This window comes from Desmodus rotundus, chromosome 12 (genome assembly GCF_022682495.2).
Source record: "Desmodus rotundus isolate HL8 chromosome 12, HLdesRot8A.1, whole genome shotgun sequence".
Classification (NCBI taxonomy): domain Eukaryota; kingdom Metazoa; phylum Chordata; class Mammalia; order Chiroptera; family Phyllostomidae; genus Desmodus; species Desmodus rotundus.
Genome location: NC_071398.1, coordinates 52,484,814 through 52,511,311, shown reverse-complemented (window position 1 = coordinate 52,511,311; position 26,498 = coordinate 52,484,814). Strand labels below are relative to the sequence as shown.

The 26,498-nt window shown below is 46.2% G+C and overlaps 1 protein-coding gene across 1 annotated transcript; it reads left to right on the top strand.

Moving 5' to 3' along the window:
- Positions 1-2,107: 2,107 nt before the first annotated feature.
- LOC128779716 (histone-lysine N-methyltransferase PRDM7-like) lies at positions 2,108-21,194 on the top strand. Its single transcript, XM_071220102.1, has 15 exons — positions 2,108-2,125; positions 2,526-2,655; positions 2,783-2,944; positions 3,448-3,542; positions 3,943-4,066; positions 4,348-4,455; positions 5,504-5,553; positions 8,013-8,169; positions 8,783-8,884; positions 9,082-9,353; positions 9,768-9,835; positions 10,963-11,143; positions 13,003-13,263; positions 18,057-18,098; positions 21,057-21,194. Exons 1-15 carry the CDS (start codon positions 2,108-2,110, stop codon positions 21,192-21,194), a joined length of 1,908 nt encoding a protein of 635 aa, XP_071076203.1.
- Positions 21,195-26,498: the final 5,304 nt, after the last annotated feature.

Here is a 26,498-nt window from a genome sequence, read left to right as displayed (position 1 = left end):
TTCAGGGTTTATAATATTATTAATAGCATTTCTATAAATGACCCTGAGCCCAGTACTTAAATATAAAATTCACTGTTTTGATAATAAATGGTTTTCATCTCTCAAACAAACAGTAACTGGGTGACACAGTATATTTTGAACTGTGGAAGTGTTCCTGCTGGAATAGAGCTCTGGATGCAAGAGTGGTCAGGGTGCTATTCAGATATGGAAGGCGGCGGGGGCCACTGGGTGTAATGAGGGTGTGCAGAGTTTTTGTTGAGCCATTTTTAAATGCAAACATATATAACCAACTACTTCTCATCCATTCTTTTATCTACAAAAAATATGTATAGATAGGTTCATTTTAAGTAAAGGAGAAAAGAAATGACACAACATTCCAAATGACATGAAGGAAAAGCAACTTTCCCCTGCACGTTGCCCAGACCCTGACCCCTGTGATTAGTCCCTGCGTCTCCTTTCAGCACGTGTCTTCTGCCTGCGTTGTTTTTTCTTTTTTAACACAATTTGTTTTGCAGGATACTTTTCTCACATAACAACATTACTTAGAAACTATTCTCTGTTAAAATCCATTACCACCACCTTACTAGGTTCTGTTTCTTTAATGAAATATCATATATCCTCACCCATTTTTAATGTTCTCTAATATTTCAGTGTGAGAAACCATAATTTAACAAATTCTCTTCTACTGAAAACTTTAAAATGATATCTGTTATTATAGAAGTGTTGGATAAAATATATTAAACATACTTCATTTCACACACAGTGAAGCATAATTAGGGGGAACTTTTTAATGCTTTTCTTTTAATTTATTTTATTAATTTGAAAAATAGATAGTTGTTCTGCTTATGTATTCATTGCTTCTTGTATGTGCCCCCCTGGAGAATGAATTCACCACCTTGGCATATAGGCAGGGCACTCTAACCAACTGAGCCATGAGACCAGAGCTACTAGAGGAAAATTTTGAAAAGTGGAATTTCTGGGTCAGAGAGTATGAGGCTGAGAAGTGGAATTTCTGGGTCAGAGAGTATGAGGCTGTTATTTCTGGATGGCTATTCTCGAAATGATCACCAGAGAGTCTGCATCAAAGGGCCCTTCCCAATAGTCTTTCAGAGCAAGGACATAGTACCTGCTTGCTCATCAGCCTCAGAGACTTCAGGAGTCTTCTCTGGATCCATGTATGGGCCACCAAATTATGTTGACCTTAAAAAATAAAGCAGTCAGTCATTTTAACAACAAATAATCGGCTTATTCAAAAACAATAAAAAATTGCAATTTAGGACAAGCAAGATGTAGCAAAAGTCATAGGCAAGCTCCACAAGTAAAGGAGAGGAACCTTATTTTACAAGGAAAAAAGGAGGAAGTTGGGAGGGGTCATTTCAAAAGAAAGTCCGTTGGAGTAAAGCATCAGTTCAAGGTGACGATGGTTTCTCTCTGGCTGAGTTGCTGGGGAGTCGGTTTTTCCTGGGAGCACATGTAGGTACATCTTCATGTTAGGAGCTGTGATTGACAATTTTTCCTGTAATTGACCCTGGGTGATGCTATGTGACCATACCCCTGCTAACCCCCCCAACTCCATTTTAGTAAGGTTTCTTTCCCTTTACGAAATTTCAGTGATAATTACAGTAGGTTGGCTTATTTCCAGTCCATGGAAATCAAGTTATATTTATGTGCTCAAAACGAGGTAAGGACCAGAAACCCTCTTCCCATTTTATCCCGTGAAAGCAGTAGCACCTAAATTGACCCTGCTCTGTGGATCCCTGTTCTGAAGTTTTATATCTTACTTTTATGCAAAATATTTGTAGGTTTTTCTCAGGATTTTGTTTGTTTATTTAGTTTTGTTTGGTTTTATCTCGTCTTCCTATTTCTGAGGTCTTTTTAGACCTGAGTTACTTCAACCTATTACCTTATACCTATTACTCATTACACCACTTCTCTGACATGTAAAATTATCTGCGTTTTTTCCAATATACTTATTATTTTATTTGTTTTGTTTAAATGTTTCAACCCTCTGGAACTTATTTTGTGTCTACGAAGTGTGTGGTCAGAATTTACTGACTTAACAGGTTCCCTGGAATGCAATGCAGACTTGTCCACGTCCTCACTGGTCATGCAGCTCTTGCTGAAAGTGGGTTTGACGAGGGAGGGCACAGAAGGGCCTAGACGAAATTTGGGGATAATTTGGGGATCCCGACTACAGTCTGGTGGAACTGAGACTCTTTCTTGGTCAGATGGCAAGTCTTCCACCCTGAAGACTTGCTCGGGCTCAGGGCTCCCAGCTCCTGCGGGGCAGGTCCCTCACCAGTTGCTGTACAACGAGCCACGGAAACAGCCACGCTGTGGTCCTCGCTGCGGCGCTCGCTGCAGGCTGCGCGACAGGCGCTCGCTGGAACCAGAGCAGCCAATCCCCGCGTGGTGGGACGGGTCTTCCTCCGGCCAGTCTGGAGCCTGTCAGTCCCGGGACTGACAGGCTGGCTCCGCCCCTGCCCCGCCCTTTCAGCCTCTTCTGACTGCCCATTGTCTGGCAGGGCTCTGGGATCGCAGCACTGATTGGCTGCTTGCGCCCCGGCGGCCATCCAGGCAGGAACCTCGCGCCTGGTGCCCTCACACCTCCCGAGGGCGGGAAGCCGGGGAGTTCGGAGAGGACGCTCCTCCGAGGTGGGCAATGCGGCAGGGGCCCCGGGAGACTGACCGGAAAGGGGGGAACCTTGCCAGGTGAGATCTTCGAAGTCCAGCCTAAGAGACCGTAGGTGCCCTCATCCTGAGAGGCTCCAAATCCCTTCAGCATCGAGTGGCCCACACCTCCTGACCCCCAACGCTTACACCCCCAAACAGCCTGAAAACCCCAGTTCCCCTCAGCTCGGGGAACCCTACCTGCAGCTCGCCCAGAAAGACCACGTTACCCCCAATTCAGAGCCCCTGAATGCCGTCGTCCTGAAACTCAATGGTGGGGACCCTGAAGCCCCTTAATGACAGACCCCAAGTCTCCGCAGCCTCAGAGGTCTCGAATCCTTGCATCCCCAGCGTTCTAAAAGTCCTCAGACGGAAAGACTCCAGATCTCGTCCTGAGGGACCCCAGGTCTCGGCCTGAGAGATAGTCGTCTCCTAGAGACTGCGCCCTCCTCACCTGCAAATTTCTCCAGAACCCCGGGCGCAGCTCCCAAACTCTCCCTGAGAAAAGCGTGTTTCCTGTCGCCGACACAGGCCCGCACAGCCGTCGGGGCTCCTCCGACGCCCGGGCCACGCCGCCTCGGGAGCTTGAGCCGGAGCGGCCGCGCTGAGGGCAGAGCAGGAACAAGCGCGCCCCCTCGCTGGCAGCTCCCCGATGGCCGCGCGGCCGCGCCCCATCCAGCCCACGGTCCCCGCTGGGTCCCCGCATCTTCTCTCTCTGGACGCCCTCCCATCAGAGAGAAAGGCGCTCGGCCCTCTCAGCGCCTTCTCCTTCCACAGGCGCCTCGACTCGGGGCTGGGACGCCATGAACCCCGACGGGGGCCCGCAGGAGCGCCCTGAGGGAGGAGCGGGGCAGACGGGGCGGAAGCCTCAGGTGAGCTGCGGGGGGGGGGGGGGGGGGGGGGGGGGGGGGGGGTGGAACGGACAGAGCTGTCCCAGAGCTCTGCAGACACCTGGCCAGATGATTGGCCCTCTTTGCACTTGTGCAGACTGCTCGTGGGGAGAACGGTATTCCATGGCGTGGCAGGGCCGTGTCAGGAAAGTGGAAGAAGGCCCAGTGTGCGAGCAGGCAACCGGGACACAACCCGGAGCAACAGCCGCTGAGGGCCCCGGGACACAACTGAGACACAGAGCTCAATCCTTGCGGCAGAGGCCACCGGGAGCCCACCCCCACCGCACCGCCCAGCCTGCTCCTTGCACCTAGGGGCAGAAGGCCCACTGCACGTTCTCACTCTCATCACTGAGTTACTGATCTTATCTACTCTCTTCTCCAGGCCAAAGATGGTTTGAAGGACATTTCCCTCTACTTCTCCAAGGAAGAGTGGGCAGTGATGGGAGACTGGGAGAAAGGCCGGTACAGGAACCTGAAAAGGAACTTCCATGTGCTCATCAGCCTAGGTAATGGGGAGGTGCTGGGGCCAGAGGAGCTTGGTAAACCTAACAGGCTACTGGGCTGGCTCTTGCTCAGGTGGCTCTGTCTGCCTGTACCTCCTGTACGGACACAAATCAAGGGGAGTTTTGCTCCCCTGTGTCAAGCAGGGCTGGCGCAGATAATGCAGAGCTCACAGCAACTTGTTCTACACTCTTCCATCCCATCGGAGCCAGTCACACGGGCTTCACAGTGTTTGTTCCTCCTCAAAGCTCTTTGCTTTCAGGACAAAGGTTTTGTGTCTTTCCAGGTCTCAGGGCTCCTCGACCAGCTTTCATGTGTCACCGCAGGCAGGCCACCAAGCTCCAGGAGCAGGACCCTGAGGATTCTGATGAAGAATGGACTCCAAGGCAGCAAGGTGAGGGGCAGGAGGAACCAGAGCTGCCCTCCTCACTTGGACCTGCTTTAGGTCAGGCTGCATCTCAGCAATTAACAAGGGAACAGGGTTTGCTTGTTCAGCAAACAAGCAAGATGCAAAACAATGTATTATACAGTAAGGGGCTATTCGTGTAAACTTTCAAGTGTGCAACATAATCATATGTATTTATAGATACAGTAATAAGCAGTAAGTGTATAAGAACATACAAGTGAATAAGAGATAACTAATTCAGAATAGTTGTCATCGCAAGAGAGGGAGGCAGTCTGGCCAGTGAGGAGTGTTCCAACACCCGGCTGCCCGATGGCCTGCATGGAGACAGACGGAAACGGTATTAACCATGGTGATTACGGCAGTTTGGGGGAGGCCCAGGGTAGGGAGGGGTTGATCACTGTATCATTTCCTGATGTCAGCCATGGTGCCATTCTGTCTAGTATCACGAGTGTTTGCTTGGTAGGGTCAGTCCACTTTCATGGGTCTGGGGTTGAAACACAGCTGATGCCAAGATGCAATCTTTAACTTGACTGGAATTCTGTTTCTGTGGTCAGCAGACTGTTGATGCTGACCACAGTCTAACAGTTAAGGAAGGGCGTGGACAGCCAGTATGTGCCCAGGTGGGAGGGTACCAGAGAAAGGAGGCGAGGTGGTCGTGGTGCCCTTAGCCAGGACAAGGCCACTTTGAATGAAGAAAACAGGAGAAAGGGTTATGTTAAAGAAATGGAGTTTCTATGCGGTTACTTTTTTTATATTTTTGCCATGAAAGGCCAATTTTTTAATAAACGTAATAGATACTTTATGAACATAGGATGAAGCATAGATAACACTTTGTCTGTTATTTTATAACATTTTAAGGAAATTAGTTGATGGCCTTATACAAGCATAGGCCTTAATGATACCTCAGAAAACATTTTCCAATCATCCTTGGATTGTTCTTAGACTACTCTCATTCAGAACTCTGTGTCCGTAATAAGAAACTTGATATGTTGGAAATATTTAACAACCAAAACACTGATTTCTCATCATCTTTTAGTCAAACCTTCTTGGGTGGCCTTCAGAAGGGAACAGAGTAAACATCAGAAGGTGAGTATTTCCCAAATCCAGTTGACAAGAAAATTTCCCTCATGGGTAGAAATGCAGGTAAGAGTAGGAAAATGCAGAAAGTATCCTAGGAACTGCCGCCTTCCTTTCCTGGTCTCTTCAACACACTTTCCAATATTACCATCTTTTAAAAAAGATTTTATTTATTAATTTATTTACAGAGGGGGGAAAGGAGGGAGAAAGACAGGGAAAGAAACATGTACAAGAGAAACATGGATTGGTTGCCTCTCACACGACCCACATTGGGGCAGTCCAGGCATGTGCCCTGACCAGGAATGGAACTGCTGACCTTGCAGTCTGCAGGCAAACTCTCAGTCCACTAAGCCACACCAGCCAGAGCACATCATCATCTTAATAGTTAACAAATACAGCAACAAGAGTAACTACCACTTGTTTTATTCTCACAAGGTTTCAGACTTTAAGAATTCTATGTGAATAAACTCACTTATACATTACAACAACCCAATGAGGTAGGTACTATAACTGTCACCATTTACAATGAGGAAAGTGAGGTTTCAGAGATACAGAAATGTTTGACTATATGTGATCTAATCCATAGTTTCTTCTTTTTGTTACTAATTTTTTTATTTGTTTACCTTTGGGGGGGGAGGGAGAAGGAGAAGGACAGAAACATCACTGTGTGGTTGCCTCTCGTGCACCCCCTACTGGGGACTTGGCCCACAGCCCAGGTATGTGCCCCAACTGGGAATCGAACTGGCAACCCTTTGGTTCATAGGCCAGCACTCAATCCACTGAGCCACACCAGCCAGGGCCCATAGTTTCTTCTCTAAAGCACTTACAAACTCATTAAAACTTTCATAGTTTCGCCCTGGCCAGCATGACTTGGTTGGGTGTCATCCTGTAAAGTGAAAGATGGCCAATTCGATTCCTGGTCAGTGTGCATGCCTGGGTTGTAGGCCAGGTCCCTGGTTGGGGTGCATGCAAGAGGCAAATGATCAGAGTTTCTCTCTCACATTGATGTCTCTCTTCCTTTTCCCTCCCCCTCTCAAAAGAAAATAAACAAAATCTCTCTTTTTTTTAGATTTTTATTTATTTATTTTTAGAGAGACAGGAAGGGAGAGAGAAAGAGAGGGAGAGAAACATCAAGGTGTGGTTGCCTCTCACGTGCCCCCTACTGGGGACCTGGTCTGCAACCCAGGTATGTGTCCTGACTGGGAATCAAACTGGCGAACCTTTGGTTTGCAGACCTGCGGTCAATCCACTGAGCTACACCAGCTGGGGCTAAACAAAATCTTTCTGAAAAATTTTTAAAATCTTTCATAGTTTCTAAAGTTTACATTGTCTTATCCATATTTCATTTATATCATTCAACTGATTGATGGTTTCATCCAAAGTTCTTTTCTGCTGTGCTGAAGTGAGATGCACTAAGACCCTCTGACTAAAGAATGCGTTTGGATGTATAGGCTCATTGCACAGTAGATGGTCCCAGGTGAAGAAGGATGTAAAATCCCCAGGATCAGAGCCTCCCACTCTAATCAAAGAAAGCATCTCCCACCCCTGAGGAGCTTCAGGTTTGATGATTGAGAAACAACAAATAATACAATGACTTAAGTACTTCATATAGGTTACACACTCTTCAATAGAAACTCTTCAGTCTGGAGCTGATTTCAAACGTCCATTCTTGTAAGGTGAAGTAACAGCTTCTTTATCTGAGTTCTAATGAGGCCACTCTCATCCTGTTTAGAACCATTTGTTCAGCCTGCCTACCTCTGTGTTGTGAGCTCTTTGAGAGGCTGGTCCATACCTGAGACTTCTCAGAAGTCACAGGCCCAGATCAGGGCCCCTGAGCGCCCCCAAATATTTGCTGAATGAGTAATTTCACAAATGCAAATTAAACTTGATGATTAATGAATGCTGAAGGTAATTTCTGTGAGGTTTGAAATATGGAAGAGAGCTGAGGGGTAAATTGATAGCAGGACTGTAATCTCACATTCACACTGTATTAAACAACTCACAGAACACTTTGGTTAACATTCTATTTCATTTTCAATATAACATTAAAAGCTAGCATGTTATAAATCAGGAAACTAAAGACAACTAGCTACTGGTACAGCCTTATCCAAACAGAATTGGTGGGAACCAGCTAATCTAAGTACAAATATTCTTTCCCAGATATTGCAAGTTTTACCATCATTGTATTTATTGTCTAGTTATGTTTCTGCCCAATGATTCCTTTATTCTCTTCCCAATATCCTTCACTCTCAATATTACAGAGACAGTTGAAAGAAAAGAGCCATAAGTCATGTGTTCTAATCCTGGATTCATTACCCACATTGGCCCTACCCCCTCTAATATTCATACTCCCTAGGTACAACCCTTGGAAAAGGGTTGAAGTATTAAAGACATGCATGTGAAAATATATCATAAGTCCCAAAAGGTAAATACATGTTATATTTTAATATGTGACTCTTATATTGAAGGCAAAGTCCAGGGTGCCATTAAGCAATGAATATAGTTCAAAGGAATGGTCCAGAACACCAAATTTCCTGACTGCAAGTGGCTCAGAGCAGGCCCAGAAACCAATGTCCCCTCCTGGAGAAGCATGTGCCTTTGGACAGCACACTAGACAAAAATCCGGTAAGGGAAAATAATTTGGAAACGTTACTTCCTCTAAGTCCTACAGAAGGGCTGATAAGTATGACCTAGGTCTGTGGGGCGGACTTTGGATGGGCCTGGATTCAAGCTGGGCTAAGCTGAGGCTGAAGTTAGCACTGGAGCTGTGGGCAAATTCTATAAATTCTCTGAGCTCCTGAATGCTAATGTGTAAAGTGAAGATAAGGATACATCACTCATATATTGTTTGAAAACATTAAACTTAAAACAAGTGACACATGCAAGTTGTCCAACAAATCCATCTGTGATAATAGCAGCCATACTTTATTGGTGTTGGGTGCCCAGGCCTTTACTCAAGGCCTAACGCATAATGTGCACTCCATAAATACTTTATGAATGATTACAGGTTGGCAAGTTACACCTGGTAATGGGAAGATCTAGAAACTAAAATTGAATCAGTCATCTGTAGTTAGTGTGGAGTCTTAGTCTTCTGAACCAATAGTTAGTGTAGGAAAATACCGGAGTATGTAGAAGGGACAGGTGATAATTTGATGGGAGGAGATTGTGTTATCTGACAAAATGGGAACTAACACTCCAGACCCCACCAAACTCACTCACCTGCTCTTCTCCAACTCAGCAGTCAGGAGAAAGGAGATTGATGTGAAGATGTACAGCCTACGAGAAAGAAAGGGCCATGTGTACCAAGAGATCAGCGAGCCCCAGGATGATGACTACCTTTGTAAGTGACCCTCACAAAGAAGCATGTTATGATACAATAATTTCATCTAGTCCTTTGGTCCCCAAATCATTCCCTTCCTCTGGTGACCTGAAGTACAAGATTGAGTCTCAATGATGTCAGTGCCAGACTCTCTCTGAAGCTCTGTGTCCAGGAACATGCTCTATACCTTCCCTAACCCCTGATGCTCTTTCCTCCAGATTGTGAGAAGTGTCAGAACTTCTTCATTGACAGCTGTGCTGTGCATGGGCCCCCTACATTTGTAAAGGACAGTGCAGTGAACAAGGGGCATCCCAACCGCTCGGCCCTCACCCTGCCCCCTGGGTTGAGAATCGGGCCATCGGGCATCCCTGAGGCTGGGCTTGGAGTGTGGAATGAGGCAGCTGATTTGCCAGTGGGTCTGCACTTTGGCCCTTATGAAGGACACATCACTGAAGATGAAGAGGCAGCCAAGAGTGGATACTCCTGGCTGGTGAGAAGTATTTACCTCTTGCCCTGTCCTCTAACTTCCTACATCCCTTCTGAGGCTTGGAGGGACCTCACCTCCTACATGCTAGACATGGAGGGGGCAATATGGTTAGCTCTGTGTACTGACTGGACTTTACATGAACATACAGCTCCTTTTTAAAGATCAGAAGGTAAGCGGGAGCAAACTTGTATAGACACGAAGGAGTGGCTCCTCCCTTGTGGGTCTCTTGCTCTGATTGGACAGACAGACTCGGATGTGTAGATGATGAGTAAGAAAAATATCATGTGGTCACAACTGGCAGTGGAATCGCCATGCAGGCTGAAAGAGCTTTCATGACAGTAGAATAAAATAATTCTTCTGACTATTACCTCCCCACCAAAAAAATAAAAGGTCTTTAACTTCTTTTCTGAAATGCAGATCACCAAGGGGAGAAACTGCTATGAGTATGTGGATGGAAAGGACAAATCCTGGGCCAACTGGATGAGGTGAGGTCAACGGGTCTCTGGATGCCAGAGGGGACTCATCCCCCACAAGCTCTTATATCTTTCCCTCTCATCATGCCTCACTCAGCGGTCTCCCTTAATCCTTTCTCCTCTTTTTTCCATACAGTGTTCTTTCATTTCAGAAGAAATTTAGTAAAAAAAAGTATAGCATATGTCCTCAAATTATAAATCTCTCTACCAGACACAATCTGGACACTGGAAGGAACCTTGAAGACCCTATATTCACCAGGGACACCGGATTACACTTTAATTCATCAAATGAACATTAATTAAGCACTTACTATATTCCAGTTTAGATGAAGGAATACATTACTTAAATATATCGCACAACCCATGTCCTTATGAAGGACTTCTTGCAGACAGACATGAAACGATTACTTTTAGAAACATTTAACTATAATTTCTGGAAAGTGCACAGTGTTGGGATAGCATAAACTAAGGATGCCCTCCCTAAACCCGGCAGGGCAGCAAACCATCCCAACCTCACTTCTAACTAGAGCTGGGCTCTGAGGCCTGCAGAGGGTCACAGGACCCTTTCCTGAGGGGCTCTCTTTCATCAGGGTTAACAGAATGTGAATCAACTACTATTGTTCTGTGTTACTTTATTAAGACAAAAAACCCTCCAATTTTCTAAGGGAACCTTGGGGAGGCAAGTGAACGGTACCCTAAACAAAGTGTAGGGGGGTTGGAGAAAGGCCTCTCAAAAGAAGATAGATTTGGGCTGAATACTGAATAATTAGTGCACTAATTTAGAAACAGAGCCCTAGATTAAGCATCAGATTCTGTGGTATGAAACAACTTGATTTAGAGTTTGGAGAAGCCAGAGATCACTGCATATTATGGCCATTAGTGGTGGAGGTTAAGTCTAGAACTGGGTTTTAGGAAATGGTATTAGGCAGCATTAGCCCTGCAAGCAGGACTTGGAGATAGGAGTTCACATGACACGCTGACAGACGCTCAGACGCTGAACAGAAGGTCCCCAGGAGCAGTAGGGGCAGTGGGCAACACCAGGGCCTGAGGGCCTCAAGAATCAGTGAGGAGCTGGACATGGATGTGACAGGTAGTGGGGATTCATCACTGGTTTTCTTGCCCTTCTGCCTCAATCCCAGGTATGTGAACTGTGCCCGGGATGATGAAGAGCAGAACTTGGTGGCCTTTCAATACCACAGGCAGATTTTCTACCGAACCTGCCAGGACGTCAGGCCCGGCTGTGAGCTGCTGGTCTGGTACGGGGACGAGTATGGCCAGGAGCTGGGCATCATGTGGGGCAGTATGTGGAAGAGAGAGCTCGTGGATGGGAGAGGTGGGCACCACTGTTCTTCTTTAAAACAGAAAGAAAAGAAAGAACCCTCCTCAGAAATGTTCATGATCCAACTCTTAAGTAGGGTAAAATCCACTCTAAATTGGGTTAAGTTTCAAATAAGGTGCTTCAGAGATTCACAATTCATTTCATATGCCTTTGATTCTTAGAAAAAAAATTATATTTTTTATATTTAAAATATTTCATGGACAAAACAAACAACAGCATATATGGCTAAAAGGCTGAGAGACAAAAAAAGTTTTCAAGCAGTAACCAGCTCTCTCACCAAGTCAGTTTTTCTGACCCTTTTGGAGCTTTTTCTTCTTAATTTCCTCCATACTTCTAAATAAAATGTGTATATTTATATCCTATCATTATTTCTTAAAGATTTTGCCCTGGCTGGTGTGGCTCAGAGGATTTAGTGACAGCCTGTGAACCAAAGGGTCACCTGTTCAATTTCCAGTCAGGACACATGCCTGGGTTGTGGGCCAGGTCCCTAGAAGGGGGCCCACGAAAGGCAACCACACATTGATGTTTCTCTCCCTCTCTTTCTTCCTTCCTTCCCCTCTTTCTCCCTCCCTTCCCCTCTCTCTAAAAAATCAATAAATAAATAAAATCTTTTTTTTAAGATTTTATTTATTTTTAGAGAGAGGGGAAAGGAGGGACAAAGAGAAGGATAAAAATATTAACGTGTAAGGGAAACATTAATCGGTTGTCTCTCGCACACCCCCAGCTGGGGACCTGGCCCACAACCCTGACATATGCCCTGACTGGGAATTGAACTTGTAACCTTTCAGTTTGTGGGACAACACCCACCAAGCCACTCTATTCAGGGCACATTCATTCGTTATTTCAATTAATTGTCATGTGAGTTCCTACTCTGTGCCACACCAGGTCCTAACTAATCCCAGACAAGTGCCTAGGGATCAGTGTGAGGGGAGGTGCGGTGTGGCAGGTGGCCCAGGAAGGGCTCTCTCAGGAGATGACATTTGCAAAAATACCTGCGGGCAAAGGGTCCCACGCAGAGGGAGCAGCTACTGCAGGGAAGGAAAGAGGTGGGATGTTGAATTGGCTGAGGTCTCAGTCTCACAATAGAGGGTAAGAACAGAGATCGGACAGATGCTCCAGAGCCCGGAAATGCAGCGCTGATGATCCGAGTTGAGACACTGGGGACTCTCCTGAGTGAAAGCACACAGTCATCAGCTGCAGAGTGCTGTGTTCTCTGTTCTGATTGTGCTTTGTTAATTTTTAGAAAATAAACTCCATTGGGGAATCCCCTCAGAGATTATTTCATCTCCAAGTGAGAGAGCATGGCGGTTGGCCAGAGAGGAACAGGAGTCAGGCGTGGAAGAAGTGTGGTTGGAAATATTTTGAAACAGGCCTTCTTAGTGTATTTTAAATGGGCTAACACTGAATGAAATGAAGTATAAATATCTGATGTGGGGCTTGAGGGAGGACATTTTATTTTATTGTTTTAGAAAACTGACAGAGAAGCATTTCCTAGTTGGGGCCTGTGGTTTTCCTCTTTAACACGACTTAGAAGATACCCATAGAAGGGAAAGGTCACTGCAGTCCCATCCACACAAGGAGTGAAATGGCCTCTGATGCTCCTTGAAAGCCCCTAGTCTGGGCGATATTTGGAAAGACCCTTGATGTGGGCTTTCTGGAGTTCTGAAGAAGGTGCACTGCATAAAAATAAAAAGGAAAATAGGCTGCGAGTGGATACTTTGAGAGATAGAGCTTGCGTTGTCACCACGGTGAGAATGAGTCATGGGGCAGGTCTCATCAGGAGACAAATCACACAGGCATTCTCCTCAACATCTGCCCTGACCGACCCTTCCTCTTTCAGCAAAATCAAAAACAGAGTTCCAGCAATGTTCCTCCTGCTCTCTGGCCTTCTCCAGTCAGAAATTCCTCAGCCAACATGTGGAACTCAATCATCCCTCTCAGATTCTCCTGGGAACATCTGCAGGAAAACACCTCCAAGCAGAGGGACCCTGCCCAGAGGATCAGAATCAGCAGCACCGACACACTAGTACACCCAGCTGGAATGATAAAGCTGAAGGTCAAGAGGTCAAAGAAAGGTCCAATCCTTTGCTTAAAAGGATCAGTCAGAGGAGAATCTCAAGACCCTTTTTCCAACCTTTCAAAGAAGGAATGAGGAGCTCCAGCAAGCATGAGAGAATGATGGAGGAAGAGTCCCATAGAGGCCAGAAAGAGAGACCAGAGGACACAGGCAAGTTGTTTCTGAAAGTAGGAATGTCAAGAATTGTAACAATCGAGCATGAAGGGTGTTGGCAAGGCTTCAGTGATGGGTCACATCTCATCAGAGGCCAGAGGACACACTCAGGGGAAAAGCCCTATGTTTGCAGGGAATGCGGGCGAGGCTTTACACAGAAATCATATCTCATCATACACCAGAGGACACACTCAGGGGAGAAGCCCCATGTTTGCAGGGAATGTGGGCAAGGCTTTACAAGGAAGTTAGGTCTCATCACACACCAGAGGACACACTCAGGGGAAAAGCCCTATGTTTGCAGGGATTGTGGTCGAGGCTTTACACAGAAGTCATATCTCATCACACACCAGAGGACACACTCAGGGGAAAAGCCCTATGTTTGCAGGGATTGTGGTCGAGGCTTTACACAGAAGTCAGTTCTCATCAGACATGAGAGGACCCACTCAGGGGAGAAGCCCCATGTTTGCAGGGAGTGTGGGCAAGGCTTTACACGGAAGTCAGGTCTCATCACACACCAGAGGACACACTCAGGGGAGAAGCCCTATGTTTGCAGGGATTGTGGTCGAGGCTTTACACAGAAGTCAGTTCTCATCAGACATGAGAGGACCCACTCAGGGGAGAAGCCCCATGTTTGCAGGGAGTGTGGGCGAGGCTTTACAAGGAAGTCAGGTCTCATCACACACCAGAGGACACACTCAGGGGAGAAGCCCTATGTTTTCAGGGAATGCGGGCGAGGCTTTACACAGAAATCATATCTCATCATACACCAGAGGACACACTCAGGCGAGAAGCCCCATGTTTGCAGGGAGTGTGGGAGAGGCTTTACAAGGAAGTTAGGTCTCATCACACACCAGAGGACACACTCAGGGGAAAAGCCCTATGTTTGCAGGGAGTGTGGACGAGGCTTTACACAGAAGTCATATCTCATCACACACCAGAGGACACACTCAGGGGAGAAGCCCTATGTTTGTAGGGATTGTGGTCGAGGCTTTACACAGAAGTCAGTTCTCATCAGACATGAGAGGACCCACTCAGGGGAGAAGCCCCATGTTTGCAGGGAGTGTGGGCAAGGCTTTACACGGAAGTCAGGTCTCATCACACACCAGAGGACACACTCAGGGGAGAAGCCCTATGTTTGCAGGGATTGTGGTCGAGGCTTTACACAGAAGTCAGTTCTCATCAGACATGAGAGGACCCACTCAGGGGAGAAGCCCCATGTTTGCAGGGAGTGCGGGCGAGGCTTTACACGGAAGTCAGGTCTCATCACACACCAGAGGACACACTCAGGGGAGAAGCCCTCTGTTTGCAGGTGCAGTGAGTGAGTCATTAGCATTAAGTTGCATATCAATAGCCATAGGAAGTCTATGGTACCTCACTCTCCCCAAGATTGTAATTAGTACAGAAGTAACTGGTTAAACAAACCCTCCATTTCACGACAAGAGATGAGTTGGACAAACAGTTCCATGAGTGATTCGGGGATGTCAGCACCAATCTCCTTCATGGTTTTTTGACGTTCTATTCTAAAAAGTTTTGTCTCTATACAAATATGAAGCCCACATCCCTCATTCTCCCCATCACTGAAAGCAGAGGGTTCCAGAAGGGCCACAGTGAACTCATACTCTCAGGCTTAGAAATTCAAGTCCTGCAAATGCATAAGTCTTTAGTCACGGTCACTGCCCAGAGATCTGAGACAGATTCACCAGGGAAGGGAATTCCCTGGACTCCTGGGAAGTGGGGCCTTTTCTCCTAATAGGCTCCCTGCCTTCCTTCCTTGGCTTCTCTGGGCTCTTCTGGTTTCCTACAACCTCTGGAGCCTCAGAGGTGAACAGCAGGGAGGGATGTATGCTTGTGCACGGATGTGAGCCTGGCTCAGTCCATGCACCTGGTTTTCCTTACTCTCCTTGCTGACCCCAAAGGGTCAGCATTTCCTGGTGCACAGCATACAGATTCCACATCAGTCCATAGTGGGTTTGAGTCTCAGCTCTGTCTTCTCCAGCTGTTTGATGTAAGGCAAGATTCTCAACTTCTCTCTGCCTGCTTCTAGTCTGTACAATGGAAATGGGAACTCCAGCCTTTCGGGTTGACATTCAAAGTTGACTGAGCACAGAGAATCTGACACAGGATCGCTGAGATCACAAGTCCTGCTGAACAGCCTCAGTGCCCATGTCTTCCGGGTCTTTAGTGCTGCACAAGGGAGGATAAGGACAGGGTAGGGGTCTGTAGCCAAATTCTGAATTTGAGCAGATCCCACTGCTTTCCCCACATAGACTCAGCTGCCCTGAGAAGGGGGCCTGAGGTGGGGGATGCACTTCCCTCCGGGTCACCACCCTCCCACTGACCCTGCGCACCCCACAGAGCCTCAACACAGGCAGGTGCTACTGAGAGTGACCTGTGAAGCAAGACCCTTGCCCACCCCTTGCTGAGGACTTCCACTGGGAGCAGCATCTGCCCGCACTGGTGCATTAGGTGGGATAGATGGTAAGCCAGGGCAGGGAGGACGAGGAAGACATGTCACCCACTGCCCCAGCAGTCCTGAGCCTGGTCCAATTCTATTGCCAGATGTTCCAACATCACAAGAGACACCATGCTAACACATTGAAATTCTAGGTATTGTTTCCACTATCTGGGAAAGAAAGACTTTGAAACTTCTTCCCAAGGCCTGGAAGATGGGAGGGGGTCCACAGCACTCAAGGAAAGGACCCATAAAACAAATTTGGTTAATTGCCTGCCTCTGGTCACTGTCTGTTTTACGAAGGGGTCCCCAGTGCTTACAGAAAGAGCCCACAGATAACTGGGTAATTGCTGTCACGTATCTGTTTTACAAGATGACCAAATTGGTCTGGAGCAAGATAAGGATTCAGGCTAACCAACCCCCACACATACCTACATTTGGATAGTCATGTCCCCCAGGGAAGCTGGCACCATTTTTACTCACCTATCAATATGTAATTTCTTCACCCCCATCCCACCAACTATATGAGTCCTCAGAACAAAGGACCTGATGCTCTTGCCACCCAAGTTCTTGTCTTTCACTCCCATCTCAGCAAGACCTGTCCTCGTCCATGAGAGCGTATCACTAATAGACCCTGCTCACCCGCTAGTACACCTGCTGATTGGTGAGCCTTTACTGCATTGGCAGGAACAACCAAGTCTCTCCTGTGACAGGTGCACCCCATTTGCACATGGCATTCATGAAGTCCCCAACACAGCGGCTTCTGTGATGCACTTTCCTCGTACACGGGCCCCACCGGGCTTCATGCACCACTGACACCATCTCGAAATTAGTACTTATTGCATCTTTAAACTTTTGTTTGTGTAGTGAAATCTGATGGGATAATGGACATGCTATGAGTAGAGCAGATGTGCACAATGATGGTCGTTCCTGGCCACCCATCCCCAGATAATGTCCTCAATGGCCCAGGAGCACAAAATTACCATGCACCTCATGGGGGGGAGTCCAGCAAGACTCAGGGTGAGAACAGGGTAAACATCTGCATAAGCATAAGGAAGGGTGCTAGCAGCTCCCAGAGGTCACACTTTTCTTAGAAACAGAGCTGAGTTCAATACAGAGAGATGGAAAGCAATTAGTAAGGACCCCAGCATACCCTCTCCTGCATGAGGGAGACCTAAGCATGACCCACCCTGTTCCTGCTGGGATGGGTTCACAGGAGGAGGACACCCAAGCCCCCTGACCTGGAACAATGACCTTGCTGTCCTCCCGGTGCCAGGCTTGTGAAGATTGTCTACACAAACTGTGTGGATTTCAGTAGTAAATATCCACTATTATTTTCTTTTGTGCTTTTTTAAAGGAAGGTGTATTTCTTGGATTTTGTTTCCCTTCCCTCTTTCTCCACCAGCACAGCCCAGAGAGAACACCATAAACTCAATATTGTGGCTTTCAGCATGGGCTCTGGGGAGGAGAACCACAGACTGCCAGGTGATGGTCACCACCACCCCACCAGGACAGACCCTGGAGCTCTCCCAGAAGGCTTAGCGATCCAAGATGAGGAGAAGGAGGTCTGTTCCCTCTCCCTCCCCTTCAGCAGCAAACCACATTCCTAGTGTAGCTGCCAGCCTCCAAGGTGTCCCCCAAATCCACATGCTGTCACCCCTGCCCTTGTACAGTCCCACCTTCACACAACTGAGCTGATCTGTGCTGTGAAAATGGTGTGCGGCTCTCAAAGCTTAGTTAGAAACGGAAATTTTGTTTCAGTCTTGCTCAAGTAGTTCACACAATCTCAGACCACCTTGTGCAGGGAGCTGGGTGTTTACACTCCCCTCCCGCCCACCTGTCAGTGGCAGGCAGCCACCATCCTCGTTTTGAAGAGGAGGCTCCAAGGAGTGAGTGCAGCCTGACATCTGCTGAATTCTGAGTGTCTAGCCTCTGACAGGCAGCTAAAGTCACTGTCCTGTCCCCATGACACCTGGGGTGCCTCCAAGGCCACGCTAGCTGCACCTGCTGGCTTCCCAACTCCTCCACCTGACACTGTGAATGATCTGGATGGGGCAGGTCAATAGTCCTTGGGCAAAAAGGACATCAGTGGCTGAGGTGACAGGATGGTATGGTCAGCTGCCTACATCAAACGTTTGATGCTGTGACTACCATGGCCACTGCAGCTATGGCCAGCCCCACCTGGTTTATGTTCTGATTGTCTGCCACCCAGGTACGGGAGCTGCAGGCTGGCTTGAGGACCATAGCTGGGCAGGTGAGGGGGTCACTGGCCAGAACCGTCAGCCAAGAACACAGAACAGCTCACTGCCCCACAGTTGGGATCAGGTAAACCTTTCTGAAACTTAGCAGATCTGTTTGACTCCAAGGCTCTGCCCTGTCTGTCGTTGGTCTGGCCCCAGGCCTGGCCCTGCTCCTAATTGCCCTGGAAAGTCCCTGACCCAGCCTCTGAGAGGCGCCCTTGGGGAGGCATGTCAGCCACAGATGCTGTCTTCAAAGATCAAAGTTACTAAAGAGAGCTTTTTTAAAAGTAATTTTTTAAAAGAGATTGTTAATCTCATCACCCAGAGAAAATCTCTGTAACATTTTGAAATTTGTACTTTAAGACCTTTTTTGCAGACTATCATACTTGATGGGAACATTATTGTTTATTTCTGATAATATGCGTTGTCCTTTTAAAAAAATGAGTTTGGGATTCTGGCCAAAATGGAGACGTAGGTATAAACACTTCACTTACTTGCACAACCAGAAGAAGGATAACAACCAATCTAAAAACAATAAGCAACCAAAAGTACCAGAAAAATCAAACTGCATGGAACTCCAACAACCAAGGAATTAAAGAAACAGTCACCCAGACCAGTAGGAGATGGGCAGCCAAGAGGAGAGGATTTGTGGCAAGGCAGCGCGGAGTGCGTGGGCAAGACTGCGCTGGCTGAATGCGCTGGGAAACTAAAGACTCAAAGCTAGCTGTAAACTCCTGCATGGGTTGCCACAGCGGGAGAAACTCCCAGTCTCACACGAAAGTGGGGTGAGAGCTGAGGAAGTGAGCACCATTGTTCCCTCTTTTACCCCTCCCCCACAGACAGCACCACAACATTGCCTCGCCCAGCGTGAATACCTAAGGCCCTGCACCCTTACAACATAATAGGTGCGCTGAGACAAAGAAATACGGCCCAAATGAAAGAACAGATCAAAACTCCAGAAAAAGAGCTAAGCAACAAGGACATAGTCAACCTATCTGATGCAGAGTTCAAAACACTAGTAATCAGGATACTCACAGACCTGATTGAGCTCGGTCATAAAATGAAGGAACAAATGAAGGCTATACAAAGTGAAATAAAGGAAAATATACAGGGAACCAACAGTGAAGGGAAGGAAACCAGAATTCAAATCAACGACTTGGAACAAAAGGGAGAAATAAACATCCAACTGGAACAGAATGAAGAAACAAGAATTAAAAAAATTGAGGAGAGGCTTAGGAAACTCTGAGACAACTTTAAATGCTCTAACATCAGAATCACAGAGATGCCAGAAGAACAAGAGCAAAACATTGAAAACTTATTTGAACAAATAATGAGGGAAAACTTTCCCAACCTAGCAAAGGAAATAGACTTCCAGGAAGTCCAGGTAGCTCAGAGAGGCCCAAAGAAATTGGACCCAAAGAGGAACACACCAAGGCACATCATCATTAAGTTACCCAAGATTAAAGGTAAAGAGAGAATCCTAAAAGCAGCAAGAGAAAAGGCGAGAGTTACAAAGGAGTGCCCATAAGACTATCAACTGATTTCTCAAAAGAAACCTTACAGGCAAGAAGGGACTGGAAAGAAGTATTTGAAGTCATGAAAGACAAGGACCTACATCCAAGATGACTCTCTCCAGCAAAGCTATCATTTAGAATGGAAGGGCAGATAAAGTGCTTCCCAGATAAGTTCAAGTTAAAGGAGTTCATCATCACCAAGCCATTATTATATGAAGGGACTTATATAAGAAAAGGAAGATCAAAAATATGAACAATAAAATGACAACAAACTCACAACTATCAACAAATGAATTTAAAAAATAAAAAAGAAAGAAAACAATGAAAACAAAAACTAAGCAAACAACTAGAACAGAATCAGAGAAATGGACATCACATGGAGGGTTTTCAGTGGGGAAGGAGAGGGGAAGAATGGGGGAAGGGGAGGTACAGAGAATAAGAAGCATAATTGGTAGGCATAAAATAGATGGGGGGAGGTTAAGAATGGCATAGGAAACAGATAAGTCAAAGGACTTATATGTACAACCCATGAACATGAACTAAGGTGGGGGAATGCTGGAGGATTAGGAGGTACAGGGTGGAGGGGGAATATGGGGCGGGGGGTGGGGAATGGGAAAACTATAATAGTATAATCAATAAACTATACTTAAGAATAAAAATTAAAATTAAAAATGAGTTTCAGAAATACAGAAAATAAAACCACCCCTGATTCCATAATCCAGAAGGCACACAATTAGCACAGCGAGTGAGCGCTCTCTGTGCGTGCACATACGGGCACACCGCAGCTTTCCTTTACAAACGGCAGATCCCTGTCTGACTTCCTCAGCAGCCTCCCTCCTTCCAAATGCCTTGAACACCCTCCTTCATTTTCCACAGTCACCCTGGGTCCCACACCCCGGGCTGGCTGAGGTTTCACCAACCCCCTTGTTGGACAAGAATGGTGTTTCCAGGCAGAGTCTGTACAGCACATCTCTGCCTAGTCCCGGTACGGATGTGAATGTGCAGTGTGTGCAGTGCGCCCAGGGCCCGGGAAAGCTCTCCAGAGCCCTGCATTTAAGGAGAAAGCACACTCCACCTTCAGGCCTCGCAGGATGTCAGCGTCCTCCTCTTAGCTTTCTCCTGAGGAAGGTGTTTCAAAATTTTGAGGCCATTGTGGGAGTGGGGGCACTGCTTTGTGGGGAGCACAGGAGAAACAGGATGCTAAATAGTGGCTGTCAGGCAGGACCACGGGCATTGTCCTCTGTGCCCTAGCCTACTTCTCTTTGGTTTTGTAGCTTTTTGCCCAAGTGATGCCTTCTAATGAGGGCCCCCAAGATGCCTCGGATGCTGTCATTGGTAATGGAAGGTCAGGACACAGCAAACCCAAGCCCTTCCCACAGATCAGCGTGGCGCTGACAGCCACTGGGCTCACAGGACAATTGGGCTTGTGCTGTGTTCTCTCTCCTGTTGTCCTTTTAGAAAGACCTCTCTGGACACCAGATGGATGTACTGATGTTCCCCAATGCCCCCCTTGGTCTCAAGAGGCAAAGGAGAGACTGGGCTATCCCTCCCATCTACTTCTCAGAGAACGACTCAGGCCCATTCCCGAAAATGTAGGTCAGAAATGGCAAAGGGCAAACTCTGGTCTCATTCAAGGAGCTCCGCTGAGAGGATTTAAACCCGATGGGGATTGTTCTTTGCAGGTTCTGTTCCTGTGTCATCCTCAGATCAAATTGAACAAGGATGATAAAGTCCAAGTATCCTACAGCAACACTGGCCCAGATGCTGAGAAGCCTCTTTTCTTCTTCTTTATCCTCACCCAAGGACATTTAGATAAGGATTCGGGCTAACAGACCCCCACACATACCTAAGTTTGGGTAGTCACATTCCCCCAGGAAAAAGCTGGCACCACATTTATCCGTTCATCAATATGTGACTTTTTTTCTCCTATCCCACCAACTATATAAGTCCTCAGACAAAGGACTCTCTCTCTCTCTTGGGGGTTCAGGGCGCTCTTGGCTCTCAGGCCACCGGGCCTCTGGCCACCCTGGTCTTTAGCTGCTCTTACTTTTCCTGCCCTGCTTTGCCCTGAAACTTTGCCTCTCACCCCCCACTCTAACCAGTCCCGTTCTTTTCCATGGGAATGGGTCACTAATAAACTGATTACACGCTAATGGGTTTGCTGACCTGTAATTCTTTACATGCATCAGCAAGAAGAACCAGGTCTCTCCCATCAACAAAATTATATAAAGTATGTTACTTGCTCTCATTGCCAATAATCTAGAAATCAGGAACAGAGGGTAACTAAAAAGTGCTTCTATTTACATGTTATAATGTACACTTCTAAATAACCCCCCAAAACAAATCACAATTGGAGTTAGAAATAACTTAAACTGAGTGAGTATAAAAATACTCCATACCAAAGCCAGATCATTCAGGTTCCACAAAAGATCAAAGCTTCAAGGTCAGTGCTTCTCAAGCACAAGTGGTCTTGCCCCCAGGGGGACGGACATTAGGTAAAGCAGGGACATATTTTAGATTGTCAAGTGAGCAGAGGTGAGGGAGGGTGTTACTGGCAATTAGTGAATAGAAGTAATGGATGCTAATAAGCACTTACAATGCAGAAAAAATCCCCCAGGAGAAGGAATTACATGGCCCAAGAGGTCAATAGTACTGTCACCAGGAAGACCCAAGTTAGGGAAGTTAGGGGACTTCCCCTCCTAGGTTATTGTCATGCTAAAAAAATGAATTCAGGCAAGAGACAAGTATGGTGAAAATGAGGTAGCAAGTTTATTTGTGAAATACACTTGAACAGGAACCTGGAAGCTTGTACCCGGCTAGTCTGAGTGCCCGGCCTGCTGGGGTCTCAGAGATTTTGTGCTTGCTGTAAGCCTCCATCCAGGCTTCCCCTCCTCCACCCTTCTCCTGACCTTGGGATTAACATACAGTTTCAAAGGTTTCCTTTCCCAGATAGAGGAAACGATTTCACAGGCTCCCCTCCTGCTGCTGTGCTTAACCTGTCTCTCTTGTGACTCTGGAACTCTGAAAACCTTACCTGACCCGGCTCAGGACTGCTGAATTACTGGATGGAACACATCCCCCTCCGGCTCCCCACCTCAGTTTGCTACCTATCCTGCGTAGCAGTGCTGAGAATGAGAAGCCCTGCTCTGCATGGAACTCAAGGAAGGGTCCATTAGAATAGAAAAGGCACATCACTCTGCACCCTAGATCTGAAACTATGCCTCTCTCTGTGCACAGACAGCATGCAAACTGAGACCTGAAGAACCACAACAGTAACAAAAGCGAGCCGTCTTGCACAGATTAGCCAATGTCCTAGGCTGAGAAAACACCCTCAAGAAGTTAGGAGGCAAAAAAGATCTGACACCTTAGGAGACGGAACCACGCTGTGATACGCCATGGTGCACATCTCGCACGTCTGAGGGTCACTGCTTCTTTTCATTGCCCATAAATCACTCTTGAATAGCTCTTCTATAATGTAACTAAGAATCAATAATCTTAGTCATTTAGTTTCCAGAATTCACCTAAAATTCATCTAAAATTACCATTTTGAAAACGTGGATGACAGACCTAGGCAGGCCTAGGAGGAATGGAAAATCACTAGGCAGGAAAATTGTACCATGAGAAACTGTAGCCAGGGAAAATGCCTGCCTGGGAAACTGCCCGCCAACCCTACCCAGGAGAAACAGATTCCCGGCTAAGACTGGGGTCTGGGGCCGCCCTATCCGGCATAACAGGATGCAGCTTTAACTGGAGCCTGACAAGTAGTATCAAAAACAGTGGTCAGAAGAAACAGCACCAGGCAACCAGCTCTAGCCAATCAGACTCTGACACCCCAACCAGTTACCTTTCGCAGGTTTTTGTGCTTAAAAACTCTGCCCTAAGAACAACCAAGCGAGTCTTAACCTCCCTTGGTTGGCTCCCCAACCTCCCTAGGTTGGCTCCACTTTCCCTCTTACTCCCCACTAATAAACCCTGCTCCTTAGCTCGCTGCATCCGTCTGGTTTCTTGAGCGACTCCGACCTAACAGCGGATATTTGCCATGTTATAAGTTCCTTAGATTGCCCACGTGGGGCACAATTTCATTTACAAATTAATTCTGATTTCTAGAACGCCATGCATCTAGGCCCTAAACTCATTTAAAATGCTAAGAATGCTGTTACTACTTTATTTAATCACTAATGAACTTATAAGTAACGAAACAAATTTTTATAACTCTTCACATTACCTTATTTCTTCACGTTTTCTTCCAAGCTTCTCTTCCAAAATTCTAACTGTTTAGTTATACATAACTAAAATAATGTGATAATTATTATTACATGATATCTTACTTACCTTGATAACTCATTAGAGTCAACTTTTACATTATTACAAATAATAAAATTTAGTAACATCGGGGAGAAATTACATGCATAAATAAATATCCTTTATATACACAGAAAGGAAGTTAAACACATAATTTTTAAAAAGACCCAATAGCAACAAAACAGGTAAAATGCCTGGGAATAAACTTAACAAGAACATGGAAGATCCATATGAACCAATTCATAAAATTCTACCCAATAAAAGACACCTGAACAACACTGACTGGGGTATCTCAGTGGCTTAGCTGTTGTGCAGCAGACCTAAAAGTCACAGGTTCTATTTTCAATCAGGGCATGTGCCTGGGTTGAGGGTTTGGTCCCTGGTTGCAGGTATACGAGAGGCAACTAATTGATGTTTCTCTCTCTCTCCCTCCCTTCCCCTCTCCCTAAAAAGAAATAAACAAAATCTTTTTTTTAAAAAAAGACACTCGAACAACATGAAAGTAAAAGCACGTTCTTGGATAGAAAAATATATAATGCTCTCAATTTCCCAAAGTTACCTATACATTTAATATGATCTAGATTAAAATATCGGAAAAAAAAGTTTTTAATCCAGACTTCTGGACAAGATGGAAGCATAGGCAGAGATACACTTTGCCTCCTCACACAACCAAAAGGACAACAAATTTAAAAACAAGAAATAACCAGAACTGCCAGAAAATTGAACGGTATGGAAGTCTGACAATCAAGAAGTTAAAGAAGAAACATTCATCCAGACCAGTAGGAGGGGCAGAGATGGGCAGCCAGGGTGGAGAGGACTCACGGCAAGGTGGCTGCTGGCAGACCAGGAAAGTGGAGTGAATGTTCCCAAATTTGCATGCGGATAAACCAGGAGCAACAACTGGGGAGCAAGACAGACCGAGCAACTCAGGGTTCCAGTGTGGGAAAATAAAGCCTCAAAACCTCTGACAGAAAAAACCTGTGGGGGTTGCAGAGGTGAGAGAAACTCCCAGCCTCACAGGAGAGTTTGTTAGAGAGATCCACAAGGTCCTAAAGTACACAAACCCACCCGCCAGGGAATCAGCACCAGAAGAGCCCAATTTGCTTGTGGGTAGCAGGGAAGTGACTGAAAGCCAGAGGTGAGTTGAGCAAGCATCATGGTTCCCTCTCTGACCCCTCCCCCACATACAACGCCATGCCACAGTGACCGGGGTTGCCCTGCCCTGGCGAATACCTACGGCTCTGCCCTTTTACAATGAACTAGGTGCAGCCCAAATAAAAGAATAGATCAAAGCTCCAAAAATAGAACTAAGCGATGAGGAGATGTCCAACCTATTAGATGCAGAGTTCAAAATACTGGTAATCAAGATATTCACAGAAATGGTTGAATATGGTCGCAAAATAGAGGAAGAAGTGAAGGCTATGCAAAGTGAAATAAAGAAAAATATACAGGGAACCAACAGTGAAAGGAAGGAAATCAGGACTCAAGTCAACGATTTGGACCAGAAGGAAGAAATAAACATTCAACCAAAACAGAATGAAGAACAAGAATTCAAAAAACTGAGGAGACTCCTGGCTGGTGGGGCTTAGTGGATTGAGTGCCAGCCTGCAAACCAAAGGGTTGCTGGTTCGATTGCCAGTCAGGGCACATGCCCAGGTGCAGGCCAGATCACCAGTGGGTGTTGCGTAAGAGGCAAGCACACATTGATGTTTATCTTCCTCTCTTCCTTCCTCCTTCCCCCCCCCTCTAAAAATAAATAAATAAAAATCTTTTTTAAAAAATTGAGGAGAGGCTTAGGAACCTCTGGGACAACTTTACATGTTCCAACATCCAAATTATAGGGGTGCCAGACAGAGAACAGGAACAGCAAGAAAATGAAAACTTATTTGAAAAAATAATTGGAGAACTACCCCAATCTGGCAAAGGAAATAGACTTCCAGGAAGCTCAGAGAGTCCCAAAGATGTTGAAACCAAAAAAGCACACACCAAGGCACATCATAATTACATTACCCAAGATGAAAGAGGACAGAATCTTAAAAGCAGCAAAAGGAAAGGAGAGAGTTACCTACAAATAAGTACCCATAAGACTGTCAACTCATTTCTCAAAAGAAACCTTACAGGCAAGAAGGGGCTGGAAAGAAGTATTTGAAGTCATGAAAGGCAAGGACCTACATCCGAGATGACTCTATCCAGCAAAGTTATCATTCAGAATGGAAGGGTAGATAAAGTAATTCCCAGATAAGGTCAAGTTAAAGGAGTTCATCATCACCAAGCCCTTACTATATGAAATGTTCAAGGGAACTTACTTCAGAAAAAGGTGATTAAAAAATATGAACAGTAAAATGACAACAAAGTCACAACTATGAAGAACTGAACCTAAAAGCAAACTAAGCAAACAACTAGAACAGGAACAGAATCACAGAAATGGAGATCACATGGAGGGTTATCAGCAGGGATCGGGAGCGGGGTGAGTGGGGAAAAAGGTACAGGGAATAAGAAGCATACATTGTAGGTACAAGATAGACAGAGGGAGGTTAAGAATAGTGTAGGAAATGGAGAAGCCAAAGAACTTACATGTATGACCCATGGACATGAACT

Excerpts from the sequence above, each read along its gene's own strand:
- LOC128779716 (XM_071220102.1), top strand. Across the intron at positions 4,456-5,503 it reads ATGGACTCCAAGGCAGCAAG|TCAAACCTTCTTGGGTGGCC; the intron begins GTGAGGGGCAGG and ends ATCATCTTTTAG. Across the intron at positions 13,264-18,056 it reads TCCTTTGCTTAAAAGGATCA|GTACGGGAGCTGCAGGCTGG; the intron begins GTCAGAGGAGAA and ends TCTGCCACCCAG.